This window comes from Myodes glareolus, chromosome 24, assembly GCF_982192425.1.
Source record: "Myodes glareolus chromosome 24, mMyoGla1.1, whole genome shotgun sequence".
Lineage (NCBI taxonomy): Eukaryota > Metazoa > Chordata > Mammalia > Rodentia > Cricetidae > Myodes > Myodes glareolus.
This window is the reverse complement of record NC_142049.1, coordinates 31,497,344-31,524,697: the sequence shown is the minus strand read 5'-3', so window position 1 is coordinate 31,524,697 and position 27,354 is coordinate 31,497,344. Positions and strand designations below refer to the sequence as shown.

Below are 27,354 nucleotides of genomic sequence, written 5' to 3'. Positions count from 1 at the left end.
TGGTTTGTGCCCACTGTACTTTCTGATGTACCCTAGCGATGCTCCCTGACTCTTCCCACACAGCCCTGCTTCTTCTGGAGCAATTCTAGAAACCAGCTGGGGGATATCTGTTCCTGACTTCTACTCCAAGTGCTGGGGGTGGGAAGTATCTATGTCTGTTGATTTGGACCATTGCACACTCCTGCAAAGACTCAGCCACTCTAGAGCCTCAGACCACTCCATATCAAGACCAGGACTCCCAGGTGCCTGGAGTCCCTTTGTTACTCCTCTCTTTCTAGTCTCTAAAAACCGGAGCCTTTCCCTGCTGTGATCTACTCCCTGCTCCATTTACTTGTCCTGTGTGTGTGTGTACATACACATGCATGTACGTGTGTGTATGTGGTGTTGGGGTGGAAACTTACTACCTTATACATGCTAAACCAGCACTCTTACCATTGACTTGCACCTCTAACCTCCTCATTGTTCATTCATTCATCCCTTTTTTTCTTCCTTCTTCCCTCCCTCCCTCCCTCCCTCCCTCCCTTCCTTCCTTCCTTCCTTTCTTCCTTCATCTCTGGGTATGTAAAAGACAGTCTGAAAGCCAGTTTCAGAAGTAGCAGTCAGTCTTTAACAAAGGAGCTCACTTAGTCCTTGAAACTTAAAGACACAAAGTGGCGGTTTCTATTGTGTAATTGACTTAGGTTTCCACTCGTCTTCCCCTTTGAAGTTTCAGAAGAATGCGAAAACAAACAAACAAAAAAACAGAACACCTAAGACATGGGCAATCTGGCTTGTGGGGAGAGATCGTGGCCTGGTAACATTTTCAGGGATTTGGGGATCATATGGCCTAAATTGTTGTGATGGAGGGACAAAGAAAAGCATCTACCTACAGCACTGAGCCCTGCAGACAGTATGCAGAGCCAAGTAAGCCAGGCACAAGAGGACGGACACCATGTGACTCTACTTCCATTAAGTGCCCAGGAAAGAAAATAGAGCTGTGTCTTCCAGCGACTGAGAGAGCTTTGAGTGGAGAGCTGTGGCTTCAGAGGTTTAGGATTGTCAGTTGTGCAAGACACCAGGAGAGCTGGGTGTGGGTGGTGGTGAATCTCCTCAGTTGTATGCTTTAAAATGATTGGCAGGGTACACTTATTTACTATTATAGAAGATCTTTGTGTTATTAACTGGCTTGAGCCAGTTTGGAAAATCAGTACCCAAGCTGAGCCAGTCTGAGTGTGAGTAGCCAGAATCAATGGCAAAGCCATTTAGGCCAATCAAATTTGTTCGGTCAGAACAACGGTAGTTGAACTACCTTCCCTCATTTAGGTTGTGGACACAGGACATGTATGTGGTCATAAGGTAGTGGATCAGCTCTTTAGAGGCTCTCAGGCCATCGTAATTTGTAAGAGGATTAGCACTTCTTGATTTGGAAGGGAAGGGTCCCTTTTTCTCCTAGGTCTTGGGTTGTGGTCAGGATTAGACATAATTTTAGCTTGGCACGAGTGTCACATAAAAGATTATTGAAAATGTTGTAAGCACGGACGACTGCCAAAGGTCGGTGGCTGAGGTCATGCCCTGTGAATACTAATGTCAGCACACAGACGTGCCTTGAATTACAGTGGGTTTACATTATAGCAAAGCTCATAAGTCTTAATGTGGAAAATTGTTAATAAAAAATGCACAACCACTTTCCCAGCACCAGGACCTAGACGGTGCTGTGTTTTCTGCCCCCAGCTGGGAGGCTGATGGGAGCTGTGGCTTGCTCTGTTGCCAGCATCCTGACAGACAACTGCATTGCATGCTTCCAGCCCTTGCAAGGTCCCAATCCACAATCTAAAGTATAGTTCCTCCTGAATGCATGTTACATTTGCACCAATGTAATGTCAAAAAATGGAAAAGTCTGGTCAATAAATTGAGGCCCTTCTATCTTGTAAAATCTAACGTTGGCTGTTAATTCTGCTCTTTCTTTTCCCATGAGTTTTTTTAAAAACAAACATCACATTTTTACATTCCCAAAAGCTTGGCAGGGAGAAGCTAATTGGATCCTTGGTATTGTTTTACTATGCTATTTGGTGAAATGTCATTTAAATTTTGAACCACGGGATTTGGCTTTCACATCTGCTGAAGTGGGCTGCTCCTGTGGGGCTGAAGTCAATTGTTTATTATTGAAGACTAATCATATTAACTGACACTGAGGGCTCTTTTTCTTCTTAGGAGAACGCAGCTCTGGCAGGGGTTCTTCCATGCTAGTCATGCCAACCTGTACAGAATGATAGGAGTTAAATACGGAAGATGTCCCCTGGAAGTTGCAGCCTAATATTGACTTAGCATTGGCCATTGACTTGCTTTTTGACACGGCACCTTTGTTTCTTTCCTCTTTGAGATGTCAAGCTAGTTTTCTCAGAATGTGTGCACAAGGCTTGAGGCTAAGTGCTGGGCAGCTAGGGGAATTCAGAGAATGACCTAGGCCAGGCTCCTGGGAGGACTCCAGGTCTGAGCTGTGGATAACTCTAAGTAATTGCTTTTGAGCCCCCAGTGGGTTGTTCCTATTGAAATCTGTCCGTACAACTTCTTACCTTCAGATTAGCAGGAGGGAAAATTGCAGCTGCCTATATGTAACTGGCGGAACCAGTGGTGGAAGAAGCAGTGTTGACACAAAACAGGATTCATGAAGGGGGCTTAGTTATTCTTGTTCACGACATGATCAGAACCAAACAGGATTCTCCCTTGCTATGTAGTACGCATTGCCTTGAGCCATAGAGCTCCTGTGTCCCCTTGAAGGTCCTTAGTGGGACCTCTCCACATGTGAGGCAGGTGCACCAGAGATAAACAGTTATGTGGTGCGAGGTCTGTGTGGCCCACCCTTCGCTTGCTGCTGAAGGGTGACCGTCATGCAGCAGGGTACCGCTGAGCTGGACTTGGTCACGAACAAGGCAGGATATTTAGACATCTAGAGGGTTCTTCTCACTCTTTCTTTTTGTTGGTCACTATTTTCATTTCATTCATTGTCTTGGCAGTGCTGTGTGTATCTCCCATATACACATGCTAGGCAAGAGCTGAACCACTACTATACACTCTCAGCTGCCATTATTTGGAAATAACAGTAATACACACGCGATACAAAACTTGACATTGGGCCTATTTTGAAGTGAGTGTTCATTCAGCGTCTTTAAATAAATGCTCTGTAGCCGTAACTGCCATCTAGTCCCAGCACAATCTCATTGCCTTGAAAGACTCTTACCCTTAAGCAATCTTCCCTTGCCCTGACCTCTTACAATGGGAAATTTGTTTTCTATCATTAATGAATTCATATAATCTAGATATTTTAGTCCATGCTATGCTGCCTGGCCTCTCCCTTAGCCTGCTTTAGGAGTTCACCTGCATGGCAGTGGTATGTGGGGGCTTTATTCTTTTAGGGCCAATGACATTGCATGGGGCGAGTGGAGCATGCCATGCCTCCTATCTCCAGCCATGGATGGCATTGGGTTGCTTCTGTGGCTAATGTCAGAGTTGCTATGAGTATGCATGTGCAAGTTTTCAGGGGTTCCTTTTTTATTTGGGCTTTATGGAGTGTATAGGGAGGAGCAAAATTTCTGGGCTGTATGATCACCAGTGCTTGACTGTACAGTAGCCTTTTCCACTTCCACCAGCAGTCAGTGAGGGTTCTGCTTACTGTGAAATTGGAAAAAAATGTAGTCATCCCAATCCTGTGGCAGGCCCGACTTGGTCTCTCCAAATCCCCAGGCCTGGTTTCTAAAGGGTAGCTTTTGTTCACTGTAAATCTGTTTACTGACTGGGTTATCCCAGGGAAGGATGAATCTTGGCAAAACCCCGTACATCCAATTTCCATGATGCCTATGGGATGTCAAGGGCAGGGTCCTCATTGCCTATCTCCCTGTCCTTAATTAGAAGTGCCCTGCAGAGTGCAGAACACATAAACACTCAGGATTGGCCACCGGTGGACAGGGCAATCCTTTCACAAAGGTTGGCACACAGAGATGAGTTCAGAACAGTTGGGATTGTGCCCTGAAATGCACGGCAAGGCACCCCTACCCACTGCTTCCACTCTGCCAGGCTCTCTGGAAAGACCACAGGCCATAAGCAGGTGCCATGTCCGGTTGGTTATGCTGGTCTGTAGCGGAGAGGATCTCAGAGAGCTAGGCCTAGAGTCCAAAGCCAGGTCCCTGGAAGGGTGGCCAGATCGACAAATGGTAACAATAAAGGGGTCCTTTAAGTGAGAGAGCTGAAACTGTGTCTGGAGTTTGGGTTTTACAAGATGAAAAGGTGGTGATAATAATTGCCCGGCATTCTAAACAACACTTAGTGACCCTGAACTATGTGCACACATAATTGAGAGGGCGGAGTGTACGCAGTGGGAAAACTGAAGTTCAGGCAGATGATGAATAATTTTTAGTATAATGCGTTTCATGAAATGCTTGGCATGGGAGTGCATGGCCTTTTCTCCTCCCACTTACAGACCGACCTACAGATTTTAAAAGACAGATTCTCTGACCGGCTGGTGGCCTCTAATGTGTCCGCTGTGACACTTTTAAGCCATGCATCTCTTTGCAAAGGTGACCCCACTATGGGAGTGGCTATCACAAGAATAAGTACTGGAGCCCAGTCCCATTTTCCTCAAGGTAAGTATTACGGTGGTGGCCTGAATTGTAAGAGGAATGGAGAAAATGAATAACAGCAGAGGTTGTTTTTTTTTTCTCTCCTGAGCCCTGTATATGTCAGAGGGTAGATTCTCGAGCTTTCTAAAGAACATGTCCATGTTCCTGAGACAGACCCCGGCGGATCATGCTTTGTCTTGCCCCCATTCAGAGCTGCCCTCATGCAGCAGAACTCGAGTCGGATGGAGGAAGAAATCTTTGTAGGGATAGCAGATGTTCAGGGCAGGCTGGCTCCTTCTTTAAAACAAAGTCTGAAATGGTCCCTAGAGGACACGGTCGTCTGAGTCATCCACGAGCCCTGGGGTTCGTCTGTTGCAGGGTCATGCTGGAGGGGGAGGTGTGACACAGTGTGATACCGTGACTTGTGCAGATCTAAGCTGATGTTGTCTGTTCCTAACATGTTTGTCGTTCAGGAAAGGCTGTTGTTCCAGATGGCGTGAGCTGAGTGGGTGTGAGCTCGTTTACTGGGAGTTCATCTCAAGCAGTGTGGGTTAGATTACTGGGTTTTCAGTCGAGTTGAGCAGACGGAATCAGAATTGACACTTTCAAAATGCCAAACTTTATTTTGTACCAACTGGAGCCAACATATTTATTCAGATGATTTATTTGCATTAGTGTTTTTATTAAGGGTGTTTATCTCTGTGCTGAGCAGCTGTCCCTGGGTCCCAGCACAACTTGCTACCCTCAGAACTCCGCAGTGGGCTCCTCCTCCCAAGAGCACATTTCCCTTACAGCTTTGTACTGGCCAATCTCTGTTCTCCTGTGGACGGCTGATGGTTTCGGCATTGCTGGTAGTTTGGAAGAGCCCTGGTCATGTCTTGTTTTGACACGTGGCTGCATGGATCCCAAGGGAGTGTCCCACAGAATTTAGGAATCATCCTTACCCTGGAGCCCTACATTCATGGAGGCCTCAAACCCCGTGAATTCCCAATGCTGTGTCTCATGTTGCCAGTCCGCTGGTGGGGGATCCACACCAGATGGGTTTTCCTGAAGAGAAGCATCACAAGCCCACCCTCTTTCCTCTTCGAAAATAAACCTGGCTGTATATGGAAAGATGTGGTTGTCATGGTGATGCGCAGCCCACTTGGGAGTACGTTGGAGGAGATGTTGACATGGAGGAGGAGTGGTCCCCAGAGAAGACCTTGCTTTTCCATGGATGTCCCATACTGTAGCTCCACTTCAAACTGTCCCAGGGGCAGTGCATAGGGGAGGAGTTGACACTTCTGTGTCCCCTGGCTAAGTCATGAACTCTAACCTAAGTTACCCAAAGGCCTAATGGCTGGTCTGGAGAGGGAGTACAGCCCCTTGTGTTCCATTCCCCATATCTGGTATAAAGATGTCTTTGTCTGTCTGTCTGTCTGTCTATCATCTATCTGAAGTTTAGGCACCACCCCAGCATGTGTGGTAGGGTTCTGTTTGCTGCTTGGTCGTGACTTTCTTGACGGCTTCTTGGGGATGAGTAGAGCTGGTCAGCCAGAGGCTGGGCCTTCAACAAAGGGGGTCTGTGCAGGAACTCATTGCTGGCTTCTTCCGGGCAGTCACACTCTGGATACAGCCAGAGACAGGATCCAGCACTCATCAGTGTATTGGTGTGACTTCCTGTTACTGCATCCTTGTGCCATCCTCCTGCTTGCTAGTACTTCCTGGAAGTCCCATGATTTAAGGTGCTGCTCGCCAGAGCTGCTTGGTTTGGGTGGTGACTTCGGTACCTTGGCTGTTGCATCTGTCTTCTGTATGATGTAAAGAACTGAATGCAGAAAACATACCGTAAGTGTGAAATCGTATCGTTTGAAGTAAGGGAGTTATAGGTGGAGATCCTGTTTTGAGAAGAAACCTACGTTTCACGCCGTGTTTTATTTTTGTAGTAGTAGTAGGTTGATGTGTTTGCATTTATTCTCACTCGAGAACCTACATTTATTCTAACAATAAGATTTTTAACTCTTGAATAATATGAGAGGGAGGTACCACCATGGGAAACACTATAGAGAATCATTCAAAAGAGCTAAAATGGATGCAACATCTGACCCAGTGGTTGTGACTGTGGGTGTGGGTCCAAAGGAAGCAAAAACAAAGCCTCAAAGACATAGTCGCACATCCAAGTTCTCAGCAGCATTAGTTGGAGGAGCCAAAGAGTGGAGGAACCCAAGCTGCCTTCAGTGGATAAATCATACAACCCGTGGAACACCATTCAGCCTTAACAAGGGACATTCTGACAATGTAACATGGATGGATCTTGAGGACATTGTGCTAAGTGAAATAAGCCAATCACCAACAGACGAACACTTTGTAGTTCCATGTGTTCCAGACATTTAAAGTGGTTCAATTCATAGATCCAGAGAACTGAGTGATTGGGCACTGCCATGTCAAGACGACTGAGGAGTAGGGGATTGTAGCTGCGTGGTCAGGTTGCTTTTAAACATTCGCTTTTATTTTTACTTATTGATATGTGTTTGTATGTGTACATATGAGAGCCCATGAAGGTCAGAAGAAGGTGTCAGCTCCCCTGGAGCTGGAGTTGAGGACAGTTGTGTGTGGCCCAGGGTGGGTTCTGGGAACTGAAGTAAGGAACTCTGGAAGAGCAGGACATATACTTAACTGCCCAGGTTTCAGTCTTGTGTTATGTATGAAGTGTGCCTTGGAATGGATGGTGATGATGGCATACAACAACATGGATAAACTTTATGCCATTCAACTGTACACTGAAAATAGGTCAGGTGGAAAACTATGTGTTTCATTAAAATAAAAGTAATAGTAAATAATAAAAGTTAAATAATTAGAAAACACTTTAGAAATATAAAAGTATACATATTTATTGTATAACAGTTCAATGACATGTGTATGAATACTTGGATACATTTACATGTGTTCCTACACATGTGTATGATATAAGATTAAATCTCATTGAATATCCAGTTTTTTTTTAAAAATCTGAGTTCAATTTTCTACTATATAAACATAATGAACTTTCCCGTTTCCAGGTTTGCAATGGCTTGGAGCAGCCGAGGAAGCAGCAACGCTCTGATCTCAATGGACCCACCGACAATAACAACATCCCAGAGGTAATTTTCTTCCAAAGATGAGAGTTCTGAACCAGAGTTCTCATGATGACGTTGCTGGCTGTGTTATGGTCAGCGCACTCTCCTAGTTTTGGGATCTGGGGAGAGAAAGTTCAGATCAAGTTTAGTCTGGGACCACTGTCTGAGGAAGAGATGTTGGTTCCCTGTCCTGGGAAGAGGGGACTCACATCACAACTGCACTGTGTACTGTTGGTGCACTGTTGATGGTGTGGGAATCCCTGGTGCTCCCTGATGATAGCATGGGGATCCCTGATACTCCTCGATGACGGTATGGGGATCCCTGGTACCTCCCAATGATGGTGTGCAGATCCCTAGTGCTCCTCGATGATGGTATGGGGATCTCTGGTGCTCCCTGATGATGGTGTGGGGATCCCTGGTGCTCCCTGATGATGGTGTGTGAATCCCTGGTACTCCCTGATCTGGTAGAAACTCAAGAGTAGCCTGGATTTCTTACAAGCACAGTCATTGTTTGACAGGCATCCCTGTGCTGTATAGGTGGTCTATGAGCAACCCTACCCACCAGATACCAGCAACCACTACTCTACCTCAGTTATGATAAAAAAAAAATGTCACCAGACACTGACCAGTGTGTTCTTGAGGACAAAAATCATCCTGATTGAGAGCCACTGGTCTAAACCAATAACATGGCTATCTGATTCTAATTAGGGCTCTGGCAAATTACCTTTTCTCTCCGGGGTAGTTGAGACTCGATTGTCAAGCCCTGTTGAGATAGTTGTAGTCCTCCCATCTCCTTTATTGTGGTCCTTTAGACATGCCCAGGAAATTCTCATGCCCAGTGGTTTGAGAACCATTGGGCTGACTGCACTTGAAGCTCCTTCTAAATATGATGAGCTAAGTTAGGGGTTCTTAACGACTGGCTTGTGGGCTTCTGTGAGCCTTCTTAGCATCCTGTGTCCCACATAGGACCAGCTTGCTGTGTGGATCTGATTTCTTAGGAACACCAGCCATTCGTGGGGTTAGAGTGTTCCAGCCCAGGGTGGTATACATCTTGAGATAGTTCTTGTAAGTCAGCCTTTCGCAGTTATTGTGTTCCGTTCTCTTTGTTATTTCTCAACAGACCAAGAAGGTGGCATCGTTTCCAAGCTTTGTGGCTGGTAAGTGACTTCAAATTGGATCTCTCGGGAGGCAGTTATACTTTATGGAAAAGCAAATGGTCCTTTTGTGCGTGGGTTTCCTCCAGAGACTCTTCCTTGGAAAGCACTGTTTCCAACAAGGTGCCCTCGGGCATTTGGCTCGTTGGGTGCTGCATTAGCCTGCTTGGGAGAGGGGCTTCCAGCTCATCTGCCTGATTCAGTGTAATGAACAGCAAGGACCATTCATGTGTTTTCCCCTCACTAACTGCATCACCAATGACACTGAGGGCTGGCTTAATGCATTGAGAGGTGTCTATCTGAGCAGCTCATTAGGATCTACTTTTCATCAGTGTGGTTATAATGACATCCAAATGCTGGCTGTGCCTTTTCACGCCCTCTTTCATTTCCCTCCTACCCTTTCCAGGAGTAGCAGTACCTGTTCATATTCCAGAAAGAGCAAAGCACACTGTCTTGATTGACTGGTTCTGTGTCAGTGTTTGGGGCGGGGGCACTCCTACTCAGCTTTTGATGAAGCTTGCTTACAGTGGCCTCATGTATCAGGTGTCCTTGGGTCCAACATCAGAGCAAAGATGTAGGCCTTTTCTCTGCCAGGAGAATGTTTCTTGCCTCTAATGTGTTATAATAAACAATGTGAGTTTTATTAATTCTTTCAAATAAGCTGATAATTAATTCCTATGAATATTTATAGGAGCAAAGTAAATGGATCTCCAGAAGCAAATGGCTTCAAACCTTTGCCATTCTGCTTTGCATTGATGGTAAATAACAGAGATCAAGTTCTCCTTTAAGGATAAGCTCAAACCAGGCTTAACCAGTTCCAACTGGTTCACTGTGGTCACTGTTATTACCAGCTTAATGCCATTTAATTTAGAAGAGAATCAGTTTTAATTGTGAGGACTTATTTAAAACCCAAGTAGATGACTCCATGTTGCCCAACGCAAATAGGCTCAAGTGGGTTTTGTCCAGCAGTTCACTTGTAGCTTTAGGTGTATTTTTTACTGGCTTCAACTGGCTCAAGCTGGTTTCCATTAGATCACGGCAGGTGATTGTAGTCACCTGGCTGACTGTAGTTCTTCCAGGGTCTTATGATTGGCAGGAAGAGACCACACCCCTCTTGTCACTTTCTGGTGGGGCATGGCTGGGTTCTGATCTGAAGGAGGCAACATCAGTGAAAAATAACACATCTCTCTGCACCATTTTTCTTGTTGGGCTAAAGCTAAAATGGACATGACTCAATCACAACCATTCAAGGCTATGGGGCCTTCTGGACTTAAGAAATGGATTTGTCAATAAATCATGGCTTCATTTGGAAAGAATTTCAAACTGTCGTGGTTTGCAGAGACAGTGCAGAAATCTTAACTCTATAAGGAGAGAGAGACAGGGGGGCACATTCCAGCAGCTGTCCACGTGTTCCATCTGACTGTGTCTTGGTGCTTTCTAGAAGGCTCATGTGTCTGGAGCTCCTGAGACTGTTTTTCCCTACATTAGAATGAGATAGAGCCTGCACACCAGCTCAGATAGATACATTGCTTGTGAGCCGCTCACATTAGTATGGGAAGCTCACACTGGTGTGGTCAACTCACAAATTAGCCCCAATTTAGGAGAGAAACTAACTGGTCATTATGAAAATATGGAAACCTTAATCAAAAGCCCATCTCTTCATCCAAGAGAATTCACATCCAAGAAATGTGTGCAGCAGTCACATAAAATGACAGAAAGAGATAGTGGTGAATGTCGCAGAAAAACCTAGACCCTAATGAGTTTTAGGGCAGCATCTGATGTTAGACACCTTTACCAGCTGGGATGGGCTCGTGTGCAAGCACCCACTTGACATTTGCTCAGCAGAGAAGCATGTTAGTGGTGTAAAGAAACCTTGAGGGAGCCACTGACCACTCCGTGACTATAATGTCAGGTTAGCTTCCTGGCTTCACTTGGTCTTGTCTTGAGGTTTGTAACCTCATTGTCTGTATGGCCCTAGCCATTGTTTCCTGTTCCAGCAAGGAAAAGAAAGAGAAATGCCCAAATCAACCGTTCTCTCTCTCTTCACATTAAGGAATTTCAGTACCACAAGTTTGTAAAGGGGCTAAGAACATGTCTCAATTATGTAAGCACCTGCCATGTAAGCATTAAGACCTAAGTTCAGATCCCCAACATCCATGTAAAAAGTCATGTGTAGTGATACATGTCTGTAACCCAAATACTTTTTGGTTTGCTTGAAGACAAGCAGATCCTCGAATTCATTGGCTACTAGCTTCATCAAATTCATGAACTCTGGGTTTCATGTTCAAAAGTAAGGTGGAATGCAGTCATGGAACATGCCCAACATTGACTTCTGGCCTCCCTCCACATCCATGTGCCTGCATGAACACATACATATTATACATACACAAGAGTGAATTTGCTATATGCCTGAGGTTGTATTTTGCATTATCTTTCTAAGCCTGTTCACCAGGCTTAGAAAACTAAGAAAGAATTTTTTCAGCTGTGTCAATGAGCAGCATTGCTATGACGAAGATACCTTGATTAGCAGACTGTGTCTAGGTGGGGGAATGTCAGCTCTATCAGTGAGCACCATTGCTATGATAAAGAATGGCTCTGTATCTAGGTGGGGGGATAATAATCATTAAGGGTGTCACTCTTGTAATTAGGATGTCTCTTGGATGGTCCCTGGAAGCTACGTGTAAGTGGTATGAGAATTACATGACCCCGAGAACTCTTGACAACAGGAGGTTTTAAAACTGCATGAGGTCCATACGCTCTTCATAGTGGGTGCTTTGTATCCTCACAGCTGAGCCATCCAGCAGCCCTGTTAGACTAGCTATGGACATAATTCTGTGTGGATTCTGTGGAAGAGGCAAGTGATCAGCAGCTCCCATCTCATTCCCCCAAAATAAATGGCCCCATTTCTGGTTGAGGAACCGCAAGAGTCTGAATGTTTAGGGGAATTTTTTAAAAAGACTTTGGGGTAATGTGGGTGTGGTGGTACAGTTCTGTAATTCTAACCCCGAGGAGGCAGAGGCCAAGGAACATGAGGAGAGTTCAAAGTCATCCTCCATCACAAATTTAAGGCTATTTAAGACTTTATGAGACCATGTCTCAAAAACAAAACACCTCGAATATCTCTTCAACACACTAGTTACTTTGCATGAACCAGAGCTGTGTTCCATGAGGCCTCCAATTTCACCCTGGTTTAATGCTGGCTGGATGGGGAACTCTGTACCGGGCATTCTGTGGTAGGGGGAAGGTCTGGAGAGGTGTTGATTGGCCTGGCCATCATCTGCTAAGTTAACACCTCTGTCTAGTGAGTGTTTCGGCCTTCTAGATGGAAGAGAACTTGGTAGAAATCCCAAGGAACTGAGAAATGCCCATGAGATCGTTGCTTAGGAGTGGACCCACCCACCCTCCTCAGAAGTCTAAGTTACCTGAAAGCTTGCTTTCTGCAGAGTTCATGGGAGACGGCCCTTGACCCTAGCTCAGGGCTTATTTCACATGGAGAGCTTGTTGTGGTTCTGAGAACAACTACAGGAGCTCCAAGAAGAGCTTCTGCATGCTGATGTTGACTAGGCATGGAGCTCCAATGAGGGCTTCTTCATCCCGACGTTGACTAGGCATCTTAGGGTTTCTGTTGCTCTGATAAGCGCCATGGCCAACACTAAACTTGGGAGTCAAGGGTTGACTTCAGCCTACAGCTCTCAGGCCCCACTCCATCACCAAGGGAGTCAGGGCAGGAAGTCAAGGCAGGAATATGGAGGCAGGAGCTGAAGAAGAGACCCAGGGTGAATGCTGCTTATTGACTTCCCCAGCCTGTTTTCCTACACTGTGCAGGATTGTTTGCCTAGGGATGGCATTGTCCACAGTGGGCTGGGCCCTCCCATATCAATCAATAATCAAGAAAATGCCCACAGACTTGCCTATATGCCGCTATTATGTAGGCATTTTATAACTGTGGTTCCCTCCTCTCCGATAATGAAAAGCCGACCAAAATTCAGCCAGTACACCTGGGCATGGTGTGGCCCAGTCCCATGCTGTTTAGTATGCCTGTACCATGTCACCTGACCAATTACCCTCAAGGAATGTGGCCTTTCTGTCGCATGCACAGTAAGACTAAAGTAGCACAGCCAGTAACCCATGATGAAGAGGGATAGTGCTGTGCCTGCCCTTAGAGCCATTAGTCCTTAGCCTGTGATTTTTATGTAGTGTGCCCTTGAAAATGAGGATAGTTGTGGGTGTGGCTTAGTAGTTGGGCACATGCTTGGCTGCTTGGCATATGTGAATCACTGAGTTCGATCCCAGCTCTAAAAATTGATAGATGGATAGAAGGATGGATGGGTGGAAAGGAAGATGGGGAAAACTTGTAGCAGAAGGTAGGCAGACCCCAACAGGTGCTTAGCTCGAGCCAGGCATGGTTGATCCAAATGCTCCAGTATATCAGCTCTTTAGTCACTTTGATAGCAGTCAGAGGGGGTGTCATGGCAGAGGAGGAAATAGAGGTTCAGGGAGAGTTAGTCATTGGCTTGGCGTCACCAGCTATGCAGCGGCGGAATGGGATTGGAACCTAGGCCCTGGTCTTAGCTCGTCATCCTCATGCTGTGCTGCCTAAGCAAAGCTTGGTATGTAGTAGCCCATGGAGAGGAATAAAGGACACACCATTCAGGTTGGAGAGCATTCCCTAGAGAAGACTCCTTCAGATGTTAAGGGAGACTCCTGAAGATCCCGGTGATGAAAGACAGGAGGCACCGTCAAGATGTTCCTCCGTGCAGGGCACGCTGGCTGGAAGCATATAAATCCAGGGTAGATGTGTCAAGAGTTGCAGCCTGGAAACAAGCTTGTGTAAAAATCCAGCTTGTGTGTGCTTCTTAAAACCCAAAGGTTGGTACTGGTCACAAGCCATGGCCCCCATCAGTGGCCGCATTAGTTCAAAATAACAAAGATCAGGGTCAGCCCACTCCTTACACTGACTCCTCCTCCTGTGTGTGAGCCCCAGCTCTCGTGAGATGTCTGCAATCCCAGCAGCCACTTTTCTGCGCTAGTCCCATCCTGCTATAATTCTTGGCCTCGTGTGCCAGGGCCATGGGGTTCCTTAACGGCCCATCTATGACTTGTCAGTGCGCCATGCCTGGCCCGCGTGCTGGCCAAGTGGGAGAATGGGGACCCAAGCACATAAGACTTCTGGTCCTGGCTGAGACTGCTCTTCTTCAAACCTTTCTTCTCTCAGGCGTCTTTTCACGGTGACAAAGCTACCCTATCGGGTGCTTATAGCCAAGATTTTACTTGCTTAAAATGAACACCTGGGGCAAGCCTGTCCAGGGGAGACCCCTGAATAGAGGTATCCTCTCTGACTGTGAGGAGACGAAGCTCTTGAGACGGCACGAGTCCGGGGCAGTGTTGACAGGCTAGGAATCAGGTGACTCTGTGGGACCACAAGGATCATGGGAGTTCAAAGAGGGGTTAAAGAAGTCTTCCTCTTTTACAAGCAAGATCATTTTCGTTAGCACTCAATGACAAGCATTACACATGTCTTAAAATAAGAACCTTTATTGCTTAGCAGAAGGCTTGAAAGATTTCTTTAGATAGAGTTTGGATCAGGCCAAGATCCGCAGAAGTGAAAATGAATTCCCTCTGGAGATCCCGGAGGAATGTCCTCCTTTTGTACCTGCGCAGTGCAGAGAACTCGGTTCAGACCCTGTCTTCTCTTCTGGGACGCCCTCCTGAAGCTTTCTGGGTTTGCACCAGCTTACATACAGACCCCCCTTTCAAATAGCCAGTATTCACCATGCACTTTCTTTTCTTGGCCAATACTGGCGAGCGCCCAGCTCCAGCTGACTGTTTTAAGCCGTCATTCAGGGCATGGTCCATGGGTGGGCAGGGCCATATTAGCCAGTCTGGTTCAAACCAACTCTTTGGAGGTTTCTGGCCAGTGCAGCAGTGACCAGCCTTGTGATAGGATGTGACCTGTTACATAGACTTGTATAAAGCAGGGCTAGAAGCTATGTCAACTGTCAATGTTAGAGCATGTTGACTTTGAGGAACATGGCTGAAGTGCCTTGCGAGAGAGGACGGTGGACACCGCCCTTGGTCATTGTGCTAATCATTTTTATGTGGCTGTGATCAAATCCCTGATAGACAATGGATGAAAGAGTTCTTTGTGTCACTCTTTAGACCACGCTTGCTGGGCTCTGTTGCAGTGGGCCTGTGGTGACTGGGCACGTAGCTGGGCAAATCAGCTCACTGCATGGCAGACAGGAAGGAAAAAGACAGAGAGCCCCGAGATACGGCCCCTAGGAATGTGCTTCCTACTTTCTTTAACCAGGCTCCACCTCCAAGAGCTTTCCTTACTTCCCAGTGATGTCAGCAAGTTATGAGTCCATTCGTGAGTGAGCCAGTGGTGGTCTGGTCACCTCTCAGTGGTTGGGCCACTGTGTGGGGACCAAGACTTTTGATGAGATACTTCATATCCACACTCATCACACTGACTGCCCTCCAGCTGACTGTTTTTAACACAGGCACTGGCTATACGGTGGCATCACGTTGATTTCTCATGTGTGACTTCTCTCAGAAGTGAAGTCCGCCAGAAGTTCATAAACTAAGTTAGGCCACTTGTGTCTCCCTCCTTCCTTCCCTTCTTGTTTTGTTTCGTTTCTCCAATAGAGTCTCTGTGTAGCCCAGGTTGAGTCCTGGTCCCCCTGCCTCTGTGTCTCAGATGCTGGGATCAAAGTACAACTTAGCATCCTTGGCTCCTGGCTCTTTTCTTAAGCCTCTCCTGCACACTGTTACTGGGACAAAGTAACTCATGTGAACTTAGGAAGAGGAGGTTTTATTTGATCTCTTGGTTTCAAAGGTTCCAGTCTGTGGTTGGTTGACTCAGTTGTTGGGGGACTGTGCTGAGGCAGAACACCATGGCACAAGGCAGAGGTCAGAGGACAAGATTCTACGTCATGACAGGATGTAGAAAGAGAGAGAAAGGGTTGAGGTCCCAGGTCCTCCTCAAGATCACATCCCAATAACCTAATTTCCTTCAACTATGTCTGTTTTACTACTAAAGGCCTATTACTTCATGATAGAACATCACCTAGGGGTCCTAGCCTCCAATTCATGGATTTCTGGGCGACATTTCAGATTCAAGTTGTTAACATAGCATTTGTGGGGCCGAGGAGATGGCTTACTACGTAAGTTCAAGTGCCAGAGTTCTAATTTCCAATAGCCACATAAAAACCAGACACAGTGGCAGAAGCCCGGAGACCCAGGACCGGAGAGCAGGGAAGCAGGGTGCTGAAGATGGGCAAATCCTGGGGATAGGAGGCTTGTGGCCAGCTAGTAAATCTGGAACCACAGCTTCCAGTTCAGTAAGAGACCCTGCCTTTAAACATACAGCGGAGAGCAGCACAGGAATACATGTAACATTGACCTTTGGCCTCCGCATGCACACATGGGTGCCTCCAAAATGTGTTTGTCAATGTGTACAACACGTTGTGATGTAATCTCTATAGCTAAGCTGGTTAATACGTCTTCCTCTATCCCCCTTCTTTGTGAAGTCAAGAGAGGACGCTTGAGATCTATGGTCTTAGCAAATTCCTAGCATATGGTTGTCCTTTGATGTCCAAAGGGCTCCCCCAGATACCCAGACCCCACAGATTCTCAAGTTCTGTTAAGCAACTGGCATGGTATACGCTTGGAAACTGCAAGTTCATACTCAGGGTACCTAGTTCCTCTCTGTCTGATATACAATACCTAACGCAGGTAAATGCTGTACAAGAGCTTACCGTGCTGTGTGGTTTAGGGGATTTCTGTGCAGGTTCAATATGTACAAGATCATTTCAGTCAACAGATAGTTGAACTAAGATTGGGACTGTGGCCCTGCGGGTGGTGGTCAGTAGTCACTGTGCCGTATGCCGGGTCTGCTTGGTTCACTGCCTGTGACTGGACGTGGTTATACTTTGACCAATGTTTCATTTAAGCCCTGACTTGGCCTTTCTGTTTCTTACAGATTTGTGCATCTGTTCACTTAAAAGACGTGAGCTCTTTGATTCATATTGGAAAGTTGCCCTGGGTTATCCTTAGCTATATTTTTGTGGTTTTGTTTTGTTCTGTTTAGACAGAATTTCACCCTGTAGCACACACAGCCTAGCCTTGAACTTGCAAGCCCCCAGCTCATTCTCCCCAGTGTGAGGTTCACAGGTGTGAACAACCACACCCAGTCTTTGTCCTTCACACACACACACACACACACACACACACACACACGTGCATGCACACATATATTACTATTACTTTGCTGAACTTATCTGGGTTCACATGACCAGTTGTTTTCCTTTGTAACCTTAAGGCCAGAAGAATCCTCACACTGTTCAGATTCTTTTCAAAAGTTTTCATCTAGAACTTCTATGTTTTTTTTAAGTGAATCTGATCCATCTATAATTTTTGGTGTAAAGATACTAACAGAGGTCACGTTTTGAGCGCCCTGTACTCAAACAGCTGACTGGCTGTGGGAGAACATCATTGGTGTGGAGGGTACTACCTTTGCTGTGTTTTTCTGGCTCTGGGTCCATTTGGGGATGGTCCCCCAGGTCCCGACTGAAGCTACTTTTGTCAGGATTTGCAAGCATTTTATAACTTGCTGGAGCTTGTCTGTGCTCCTGCGTCCCCCGCCCATCTTCCCTGGAGACTTCCATGGGGCTATTTTTCTATCTAAGTTTTTATTTAGATCAGCATATGTAGGCGCATACACTCTTGGCGTCTTTATTTGGCGTCCATTCAGTTTATCTAGTGAGAGAGGAAGTACCAGCTCTAGAGCACAGGCATCTCAGACGTCCAGAGAGGCTTCTCGCCCAATATTGTCAGACGTGTTTATTTTTAAAGCTTGTCTGGAAACTCTGACACATATTCTTTTCATTTATTCTTTGGTCCTTAATCCCGCTTATTGTTTTGGTAAATGTTATCTTTTTGCTTCATTACATTTTCCTGACTTGTTTGTAGGTACAAAGAAAGCTATTGATTTCTTTTCTATATTAAATTCTAAACCATTGGTTTGGTCAGTTTTCTTAGTTTTATTTTCCCCTAAATATATTTTTATTTGTCGTCTTGGGTCTTCCCTGGCTTAGAATCATACCATCTACAAATTAGAATCCCTTCCACTCTCCTTTCTTGCTTCCATCAATTCTTCCTCTTATCTCATCGAGCAGAAAATAAGAGTGTTATATAATAATGAGATGTGCCCACTAGTTTTTTTTAAGTAGCATCCTTTTAAAAAAAAATCCATCCTTTTGATTTGCAATAAAATGTTCACACATACAAAACTTAGAAAGACATACCCATTGCCATGCACCCTCACTGGCTTCAGGCTCACGGTGCCTACCTCCTCGTGACCCATAGTGCTTAACCCCCACCCCCACACTGTGACCAAAATCAGTTCAGGGCATGAAGGTCGATTTGGTTTACATTTGCAGACGACAGTCCATTATTGAGAGAAGTCAGAGCAGGAACTCAAGCAGGGCCTTGAATCAGGAGCCATGGAAGAATGCTGCCTGGTGGCTTGTTCAAAGACCCTGTGCTTACCCAGCTTTTATATATAATCCAGGATCACCTGCTTGGGGAAGGTACTGCCTATAATGAGCTAGGTTCCCCTCCATCAATTAGCAATCAAGACAAGACCCGACAGACATGCTCACCAGTCAATCTGATCTAGGCAATTCCTCAAGGGAGGCCTCCCAGTCACCCTTCCAAGTGATTGTAACAAGTTGACAAAGCTAACAATGATTGCTTGCCTTTACATAGTGCTCTTGGTGACGCATTGTGGAAGTCTCTGTCCCATTCATTCAGTGACACTTGGTTTTGCACTCTGGGATTGGTTGATTGTATCCTGATGGTGTCATCTGCATGGCCCTCTGTCCATGTCTAGGAAAATGGTCAGGGTATAGACAGAGGGACAATCATAATGAGTTTGATTATTTAGGTAGAGCTTCTTAGATAGTATTACATCTGGCAGTCCCTCTTTCCTTTTTGATCAGCAATAAATTTATCACTGTCTAGATCCATTTATTGCCTATTCTGATAGAATCATCTTCCTGCCATTGATTCTTTGAGCTCCTATACAGATGAACTTTTCCTGATTATACTGCACACAAGAAACACTGTCTGTCTTGAGTTTTTCTCTTTAACAATGTTTAAAATAATGGGTTTCCCTACCAGTCTATAAAGGTGAATGTCAGGCTTTGGTACTGTCACTGTGCATCCTTGGCTTGCAGCCGGGTAGGGTGGCCCTGAAGACACCTTGCTTAGGGATATTTCCATGTGTCTAACCAACTGGCATTGTGCTGTTAGTCCTTCAGTCTTAGGATGGCCTCAGTATGTTCTAATATTCTGGCATAATTTAAAACTGTTTCGTCCTGGAATGGAATCATTTAATCCTTTCATCATGGAGCTGGGGGGAATACTGTTTAGAGAACACAGTCTGGGTACAGTCAGGCTTCCCTGGTGAAGAGCTTTGGGAGTGGGAACATGTGATGTGCATGTGTGACAAGGCTCTCACCAATCCCATCTCCTGACAGTGACGGTCATGCAAGCCCCTCACCCTGGTCATAAGCTGGGAAAAATGATTATTAGGATGTCACCTCCAAAATTAGGTTATAGGAAGCGTGCGGTGTTCGTTCGCATCACTCCATCTTGCTTGTCCTTGAAGAGAGCCAGGCTGCTCTGCTGTGGCCCTGAGTTGCCCTGCAGAGAGGCCAGCAGGCAGGGGATCTAAGTCTCTGCCAGCAACCATGGCAGGGAACTTGGAACTGGCCTTTCTTGTCCAGGCCTTAAGATGGTAACAGGCTTCCCAGCCACCTTGATTACAGCCTCCACAGAGATCCGGAGCCAGAGGCCCCAGCTGAGAAATAGCTGTGTTCCCAAGATAATAAGTGTTTGGTGTTTTAAGCCACTAAATTTGGTGGTAATTTTTATGCAATTATACTCAATAAACAATAACTAGTGTGCTATATTTTCAACGTTGCACTGCGTAATGATTTGTACTATTCTTTTGCCAGGGCTCCAGGGCTCTTGTGCTCACGGTCTCTTGTTCCCGTGTCCCAGGCTCCGATTCTCAAAGTGATTATGCATTTGTCTCATTCTACTAATCACACTCTGGTCCCAGAGATAACAGCATCTGCATTGCCAAGGACGCAGGGCTGCAGGCTCAGTTAGGATTTCCTGGCTTTCATTCTCCTCCACAAGGCTCAGCAGGGATGTACCACCAAATGGCCTCAGGAGGGGAGGGAACAATCTCCACAGCCCCTGGGGAGTCCCTGGTACCTCTCTTCCCACAGCAGCTATCCCGGATCAATACTGTGTCTTGCGGTGGCTTTTTAAAAATGCTTGAACCTGGCTGGGCAGTGGTGGCGCACGCCTTTAATCCCAGCACTCGGGAGGCAGGGGCAGGCAGATCTCTGTGAGTTCGAGGCCAGCCTGGTCTACAAGAGCTAGTTCCGGGACAGGCACCAAAAACTACAGAGAAACCCTGTCTCAAAAATCCAAAAAAAAACCAAACAAACAAACAAACAAAAAACCCAAAAAACACGCTTGAACCATGTTTAGTTGTTTGATTACGCCACAACTGAACATTCAGATTAATTGTTTCATTTTTTTTCTTTTAATTCTTAGAGCTAAGCTTTCGTCCGTGTGTCTATGAAAAGTACTTGCGTGCGTCTAAAGTCACAACTCAAGATATGCTGTGTGCAGAGGCGCCCAGGCCTGGATCTTTACCTCCTGTCTTCTCTCTGAATACTTCTCCATACAGACAGCCATTTGTAACGTTTAACGTGGCTTTCTTCAGATCTCTAAAATGCACTGTTCCTTATATATACTTCTAAATGGACACATAATGCATAAAAGTCTTTTAAGTGTGAAATAGGATTTTATGGGGGGGTTATATGGGGGTTTACACTCTTGGTTTATGTGATGGCTAATGTTTCAGGTATATTTATTGAGAGCTTACCTTCCTCTGTTTAGGTCATTGGGGTGAATTTAGCTTTTTTTTTTCTCTCCATCAGGCCTTCCTTCTAACACTAGCCATGTGCCCAGGAGCTGCTTGGTGCTAGTGGCCTTCCAAACTGCTCACTAGGACTCCACTGTAGGATGGCGCCTGCTCAGCTGTGCCTGGGAAGCTTCCCAGGTTTTTGCCTTTACAAATAATGCCACAGAAAAATGCCCAGACACAGGCTAATGCTTATGGTGTGTCCTCAGCAGATTCGGGGACTGGGATGAACTTGGCTTTGGCCTTCTCTGTCACAGCTTCTCCTCCTGCGGCCACTGACCCTCGCCATTCACTGTGTTCTTCTTCTTCTTTTTTTTTAAGAAATTACATTTATTTTTTTAAGATTTATTTATTTATTATGTATACAATATTCTGTCTACATGTATGCCTGTACACCAGAAGAGGACACCAGACCCCATTGCAGATGGTTGTGAGCCACCATGTGGGTGCTGGGAATTGAACTCAGGACCTCTGGAAGAGCAGTCAATGCTCTTAACCTCTGAGCCATCTCTCCAGCCCTCACTGTGTTCTAAAGCACCACACTGTGTCATTATGAGTTGTTCCTGTCCATGCCAACCCTGTCTCTGTCAGGTCTGAATTTACAAGTAGCACCATCTATGAGCAACGCAGGGTGCTCTACATTGTGGTGTCTCAGAGGTCCAAACTGCTGCAGAGCAGGGCCTCGCTGGGCTAGGGCCTCGCTGGGCTAGGCTGGTGTGAAGAGAGAAACATTGTAGAACCCCAGAGCCTTTCCAAAGAGGCCCGGAGGCCATTCTTTCCCTTCTCTGGGGCTCCTTCCCACGGGTTGGCTCTTCATGGACCTGTGTGGCTTCCTTGATATGTGGTCTGAAGAGTCCCCCTAGAGTGACACATGAGATTTGTGGTCTTTCTGAGGCTGTGGAGACAGGTGTCCCTCTGCATCACGGTCCTCACAAGATCTGGAGCCTCTTCTTCCTCGCCCCCTCCTACTGCCTCCATCTGCCTGCCTTGGGTACCTGCACACTGGCAATCCTCCTCTTCTCCTCGGAGCCGGAACTGGGGAATGGATCACAGTCTGCCCCTGCCCACACTCCTCACCCCATGAGCTGGCTCCCACCTGCTAGCCCTTGAAACTGCTCCAAGGTCACTGCTGGCTGTCTTGTCAGGATGCCCAGTACATGGGGGCCCCTTGTAGATGGCCTCCTGCCAGCCCGGTACAGATGGGCTTGTCTCCTCTCTCTCTCTAAACCCCTTCTTGTCATGATGCCTGGCAGAGCTGGTTCCTGGGGCTTCCTTCTGCCACCTCGCTCCCTGTCCTCCCGACAGTGACTCACCCATGCCTGCAACTTTAGTTGGCATCTCTCACTGTTCACTCTTATTCTGTCATCTAACCTGGGCCGTCTTCTAAGCTGTTCTTCGAAGGTGCCCTGGCACCTGCAGCTAAACCGGCCCAAAAGCCCCACCCCAAGGCCAGTGCTTTTGCAAGGAACCCTTTACAGTGAGTAGGCACTCCAGTCATCTAGGCACAGATGGAACTTCTTTCCAGTCCCCCTCAACTGCAGCTCACATTCAGCCTGAGTTTGGACTGAATCTTCCAGTCCCATCATCCTCATGGTCTACCCCAGCATCCTCTCTTGCTTACTTGGACCCCTGCAATGGTCCATTAGCTACTGTCCGTTCTTCCTCTCTGTTTTGTCCCTCTGGAGAAAGTGGTGTGGTTGGGCTGCTTCCCCAACTGTTAGGCCAGAGTGACCATCTTTGGAATGGCTCCAGAGTCCTCGTATCTGGCCAGCGCTTTTTCTACACTCTGACCTATTCCAGCCACTGGCTCATTCCTCGCACTGGGTCATCTGAATGTCCTTTAGTCCTTCTCAATTGCTGCTCCCTCTGCCACCTCAGGACCTTTGCACCCGCTCTTGCCTCGGCCTGGAAAGTTCTCTTCTGTGATGTACTGATGCTGTCCCGTGTTACAGACTCCCACCCACTGGCAGCCCTCCTCAGGCTCCTCAAGAGGTCAGGCCTGCTGCTCCTCCTTCGGGGCCACACCTTCCCTTCCCGGCGCTCACCACAGTTCTTCACAATGAGCTTGTGTTGGCCTGTGGACTGGTGTCAGCCTCACCCTCTAGCCAGTGAGCCGTGTTTTGTGACATCCCAAGTCCTCCCAGGCAGGATACTGATTTGGGGAAAGTCATTTGACCTTGCTGACATGGTCTTTCTCATCAAATGAAACCATGAGGTTAGTTCGAGGGGATTGTGAAGGACTGATGGCTGGGACCCTGCTTTTACAGAGTGGGTGATGAGTGAGACCCGGCAGCCGCACCCAGGGTTCCCAGCTGCAGCTGAACAGAGTTCTGTCCACTTAGAGCTGTGCTCCAGCCCTGCAGCTCTGCCCTCTGGCACCCAGGGAGAGGCGGGCAGTTTTGGAGCTAGCAGCCTGTGCCCACTCCTAACATGCAGGGTTGTCCTCCCCAGGTAGCAGAGATGGGTGATCCCAGGTTCAGCTCCATGAGACCCCAGCAACTCCCAGTCCACAAAGTCAACAGAAGCCTCAGGTCCAAGTACAGACCCCCAAGGTCATGGATAGAGCACATGGACTCTCCAGGGCAGGAACACAGGCTCTCTAACCAAGGCTGCTTCACATAGGGAAGGAAGAACAGTGTCCCACACCCCTGTCAGCTGTACACACAAGACAATATGCTGTGTGACTCAGAGGTACGCCAGGAAAGGGGCACATTGCCCTCTGGGGACTGGGGCTCACCTGTCTGTTAAGCCTTTGGAGGTCCTCTGCTCACCGTCGCCCTCTGCTGGTGTCAGCTAAGGGTTGCTGCTGGAGTTGGGCAAAGGAAGGACAAGTGCCCTTCACACACAGGGCTGGCTCTGTACCCTCTACTGCTCCCAGGTATGTGAGGAGCAACAGTCTGGTCCACAGTCCTTTCAGGGGCATGAGCCTCACCAAGGCCCAGAAAGCTGGTCAGATCACCTGGGAGCCGACCGAAAGAATCATAAAGCAGCAGCCTCTGAGAGTGGGAGTCAGATTCAGAGACCCGTCCCTGCCCTGCCCTCCCACCAGAGGAGAGGACACTTACCTGGCTTAGACTCTGGTATTGACTGAGTCTCACCAAGGGTAGATAAAGGCCCTGCACCATCCACAGAGCACAGTAGTACTCCCTCCTCCTTTACACACACACACACACACACACACACACACACACACACACACACACACAATTACATTGGGCCCCACTTGGGGGATGCAGGCCTATGAGCTGCCCATTGACCAGTGATACAGACATCTCTGACCTGCGTTCACTGGAGAGAATTTAGCCCAAGGTGGCCTGTGATAGGAAAACTGAAGTCCTTCAGCCTGAAGTCCCAGAAGTCAGGGAGGCAGCATCTCGGTTGTGATAGTTCCTGTTCTTTTGTGTTGCATGGTTTCTGAACCCCCTGACTGGTACACCTGGAAAAGGACCTGCGCTGCCAATAGCCAGCTCCAGACCTCCAATAGCCAGCTCCAGACCTAGGGCTATGGTGCCTTTGATGGAAAGAAGAACCCGATGAGGCCCTGACCTTGGAGAGCTGCAGAGCTGGTTGAGGCTGTCTTGCCCTTGCGGGCAGGGTGTGGGAGACCTTATTTGAGAAAGCTACTGTGGATCTATGAATTCCAGAGGGTCCTTGGATTGGGAAATTCCTGACTGGGGAGAAGTTTCCTGATTCCACTCAGCTCCACTGTGGCCGTCTTGCAGTTTGAGCATGCCTGTCCCAATCCTGGGGCTTACTGAGTTCTCTAGGCCTGCCCAGGGGCTGACCAGGGCCCCTGCTTTACCCTCCGAAGTCTCAGCTGTATACTCAGAGCAAGTTCATAGGCCCAGTCGCCACAGATTTGAAAGTCAAAATCTTGATTCCTCTTTTTTATTCATTGAGAATTAACTCTGGACATTTTCATACCCCATTGCCCCATCTCACCCTCTCTCTCTCTCACTGAAGCCCTCCCCAATAAGTCCCCCCTTTCACTCCCTTCACGTCTTTGTGGTGTTTTGTCTTCATGGTGTGTGTGATGGACAGAGACAGAGAAAGGCAGAAAGACACACACATACAAGGGAAGAGAGAGGAGGGAGGGAGGGGGGGAGGGAGGGAGGGAGGGAGGGAGGGAGGGAGAGAGAGAGAGAGAGAGAGAGAGAGAGAGAGAGAGAGAGAGAGAGAGAAAACCCACTGTGTTTACTGGCAGCTTCTATGGCATAGGTGAGGGTTTATTTTCTGGAACATAACAGCTTCCTAGCTTGCTAGTAGTTACGCCCCTGAAGAGAGTGACATCCCTCCGTGAGCAACCATTAATAGATCCTAGGGAGAGGAACCTCATGAGCCCTCCCTCTTCCATGATGAAATGTTGAGCGACCCAATCTTGTAGAGGGTCAAACCACAGCTGCTTTGAGTTCACGGGTCAGGAGTTTCTCTGAGTGTTGTGACCCCTTTGCTCCCTCTGTCTTCACGAAGGGTGAAGTAGCTGCCTCATGGAGAAGTGCTGGCTCGCACACACCATCTCCCTGGGTCGAGGCACCTGGCCACCAGATGCCTGGCTTGCCTCCCTCAGGTTCCAGCAATTTTCTCAGACTTCTTCTTCTGCCATCTGAGTTTGGGCTAAGATAATCACAGGCACTTTGTTGCTTTAATAATTTAAGGTGTCTTCCATGGCGGCTATTGCTCGCCACCAAGAGCCAAGAGCTCCTCATTGCTGGAAGCTCACAACCCTGCCATTCCCCAGAGGAGTATGGGGCCAGTGTGTGAGGTTCAGAGCCGCAGAATGTACCACTCCCATCCCCAGAAACTTCTCTCTCTCTCTCTCTCTCTCTCTCTCTCTCTCTCTCTCTCTCTCTCTCCTGAACTCCCATGTGTATATATGTATGTATGTGTGTAGCATGTGTCTGTGTGTATATATGACATACTGGTGGCTAGCACTGTGGGGTAGGAGCCTGACAGTCTAGGAGGAAATTCTAGGTTAGGGGGGCTCCCTGAGAGTCCATGCCAGCCTGACACCCACCAGAGAGCTTCAACTGGATCGGTCTTTCTGACCTCAGTGATCACCGGGAGGCTGGAAGAAGTATGGTACCAAAGGCGTTACCCAAGCAGCAGGATGCAGCTGCACTGACCATCAGCAAGGTGGCAGCGACTGTGGGAGGAGCAACCTGTGGTGTGATCATTTGCCGGCATCTGGGTGCTCGCCGGATTGCCAATTTGAACCCAGAAAGCTCGAGTTTATTGATTGCAGGAGGCAGAGCCCCCAGGACAGCCCTGTAGCATGGCTCCTTCCCAAGGGTCTCCAGATGGAACCCCGTCAGCCAGGCCACATTGGCTGTCGTGGTGAAGGGTGCCAAGTGGTCATTGGACACGTCTCCACCTCTGGACACAGGCTTGAGAAAGGATGGCCTCCCATCCTCCTTGACTTGTCACACTTACCTACGGAGTTCTACAGTGGGACACACTTCTTCCCCAAGGACATGGCATGATGGGGGAGCGCAATGGCTTTATACTGGTATAAGGGCTATGCTAGCAGACTGGAAGTCACTGGAGCATCCGTCCATGCAGGATGGTCAGGGAGACCCTGACCAGCAGCAGGAACAGCATTGTAAGCCTGCTGGCTAACTGTAGTCCCACCTAATAGTATAAATAAAACTTTAAGATGATACACCCTTCCCATTCATTTTCATTTGCCTGCCTCAGCTTTTGTATCTCAAGTGCAGAAGTGAGCCCTTGCAACAGACAGGACAGACCGTGAAGTAGTCACCCTCCATCCCTTACAGAGCCTGCTAGTGGATCCCACACTAGAGCTGCAGTGCCCTGACAGGAACCATGAACCACTAACCTGCAGCCTTTAATGCTTCGATGTATTAAAATAACAGTCATTCCTTCCTTGATGTCTATGGAGAACTGGTTCCAGGATCCCTTTGGAGACCAGTCTGCCACTGCCATATCCTTTGTCGTTTGCCGACTCTCTTTCATGCTCACATTTGTCTGTGCACACCTTTAAAGCAATGACGACAATAGACGTGTCCTGTGAACGCGGCTCCACTGTAGCTTCTCGGGGAATAACTGCAGCGGAACATCTGCACTTGGTCTAGCGTGGATACAACTGTCTCAGGTCTCACTTCATAGTGCATGCTCTGAAGCTCACAGACACAGGGCATCCGCTGTGCCTTCGGGGACAGCCAGTCTTCAGCCACAGTGCTCAGAGCACCAGGGTCCAGGGGCCTTGCACTGGATGGTTGAGGCGGAGCACACCATCAGAGCGTCTGTGGTGCTGCCATAGTCTAGAGGCAACAGATAGGATCAGGGCCGTGGTGCCCTGCTGAGGCCTGGTTTGGGTGAGATGAGAAGCTGCAGGTTGGCAGCTGACTGGACAGGTGAGGAAAGTCCCTAAAGTGTTCAACATGGCCCTTCACGTACCTCCCATAAAAGGGTAGTAAGTGCTGCTGTGTTCTGAGGCAGTCCTTTCTGGGTCACAGCAGGTGCATGTTACCCTGGAAGCTGAG

General features: G+C 47.6%; 1 protein-coding gene across 7 annotated transcripts in view; it reads left to right on the top strand.

The window, feature by feature from the left end:
- Apba2 (amyloid beta precursor protein binding family A member 2) overlaps nt 1–27,354 on the top strand; it is a 223,930-nt gene that overhangs the window by 177,111 nt on the left and 19,465 nt on the right. For all 7 annotated transcript variants that reach the window (XM_087901553.1, XM_087901551.1, XM_087901556.1 and 4 more), the window contains exons 5-6: nt 7,631–7,711; nt 8,808–8,844. In XM_087901553.1, the coding sequence (XP_087757679.1) occupies nt 7,631–7,711; nt 8,808–8,844 (118 nt within the window). The remainder of the gene's footprint in view (nt 1–7,630; nt 7,712–8,807; nt 8,845–27,354) is intronic.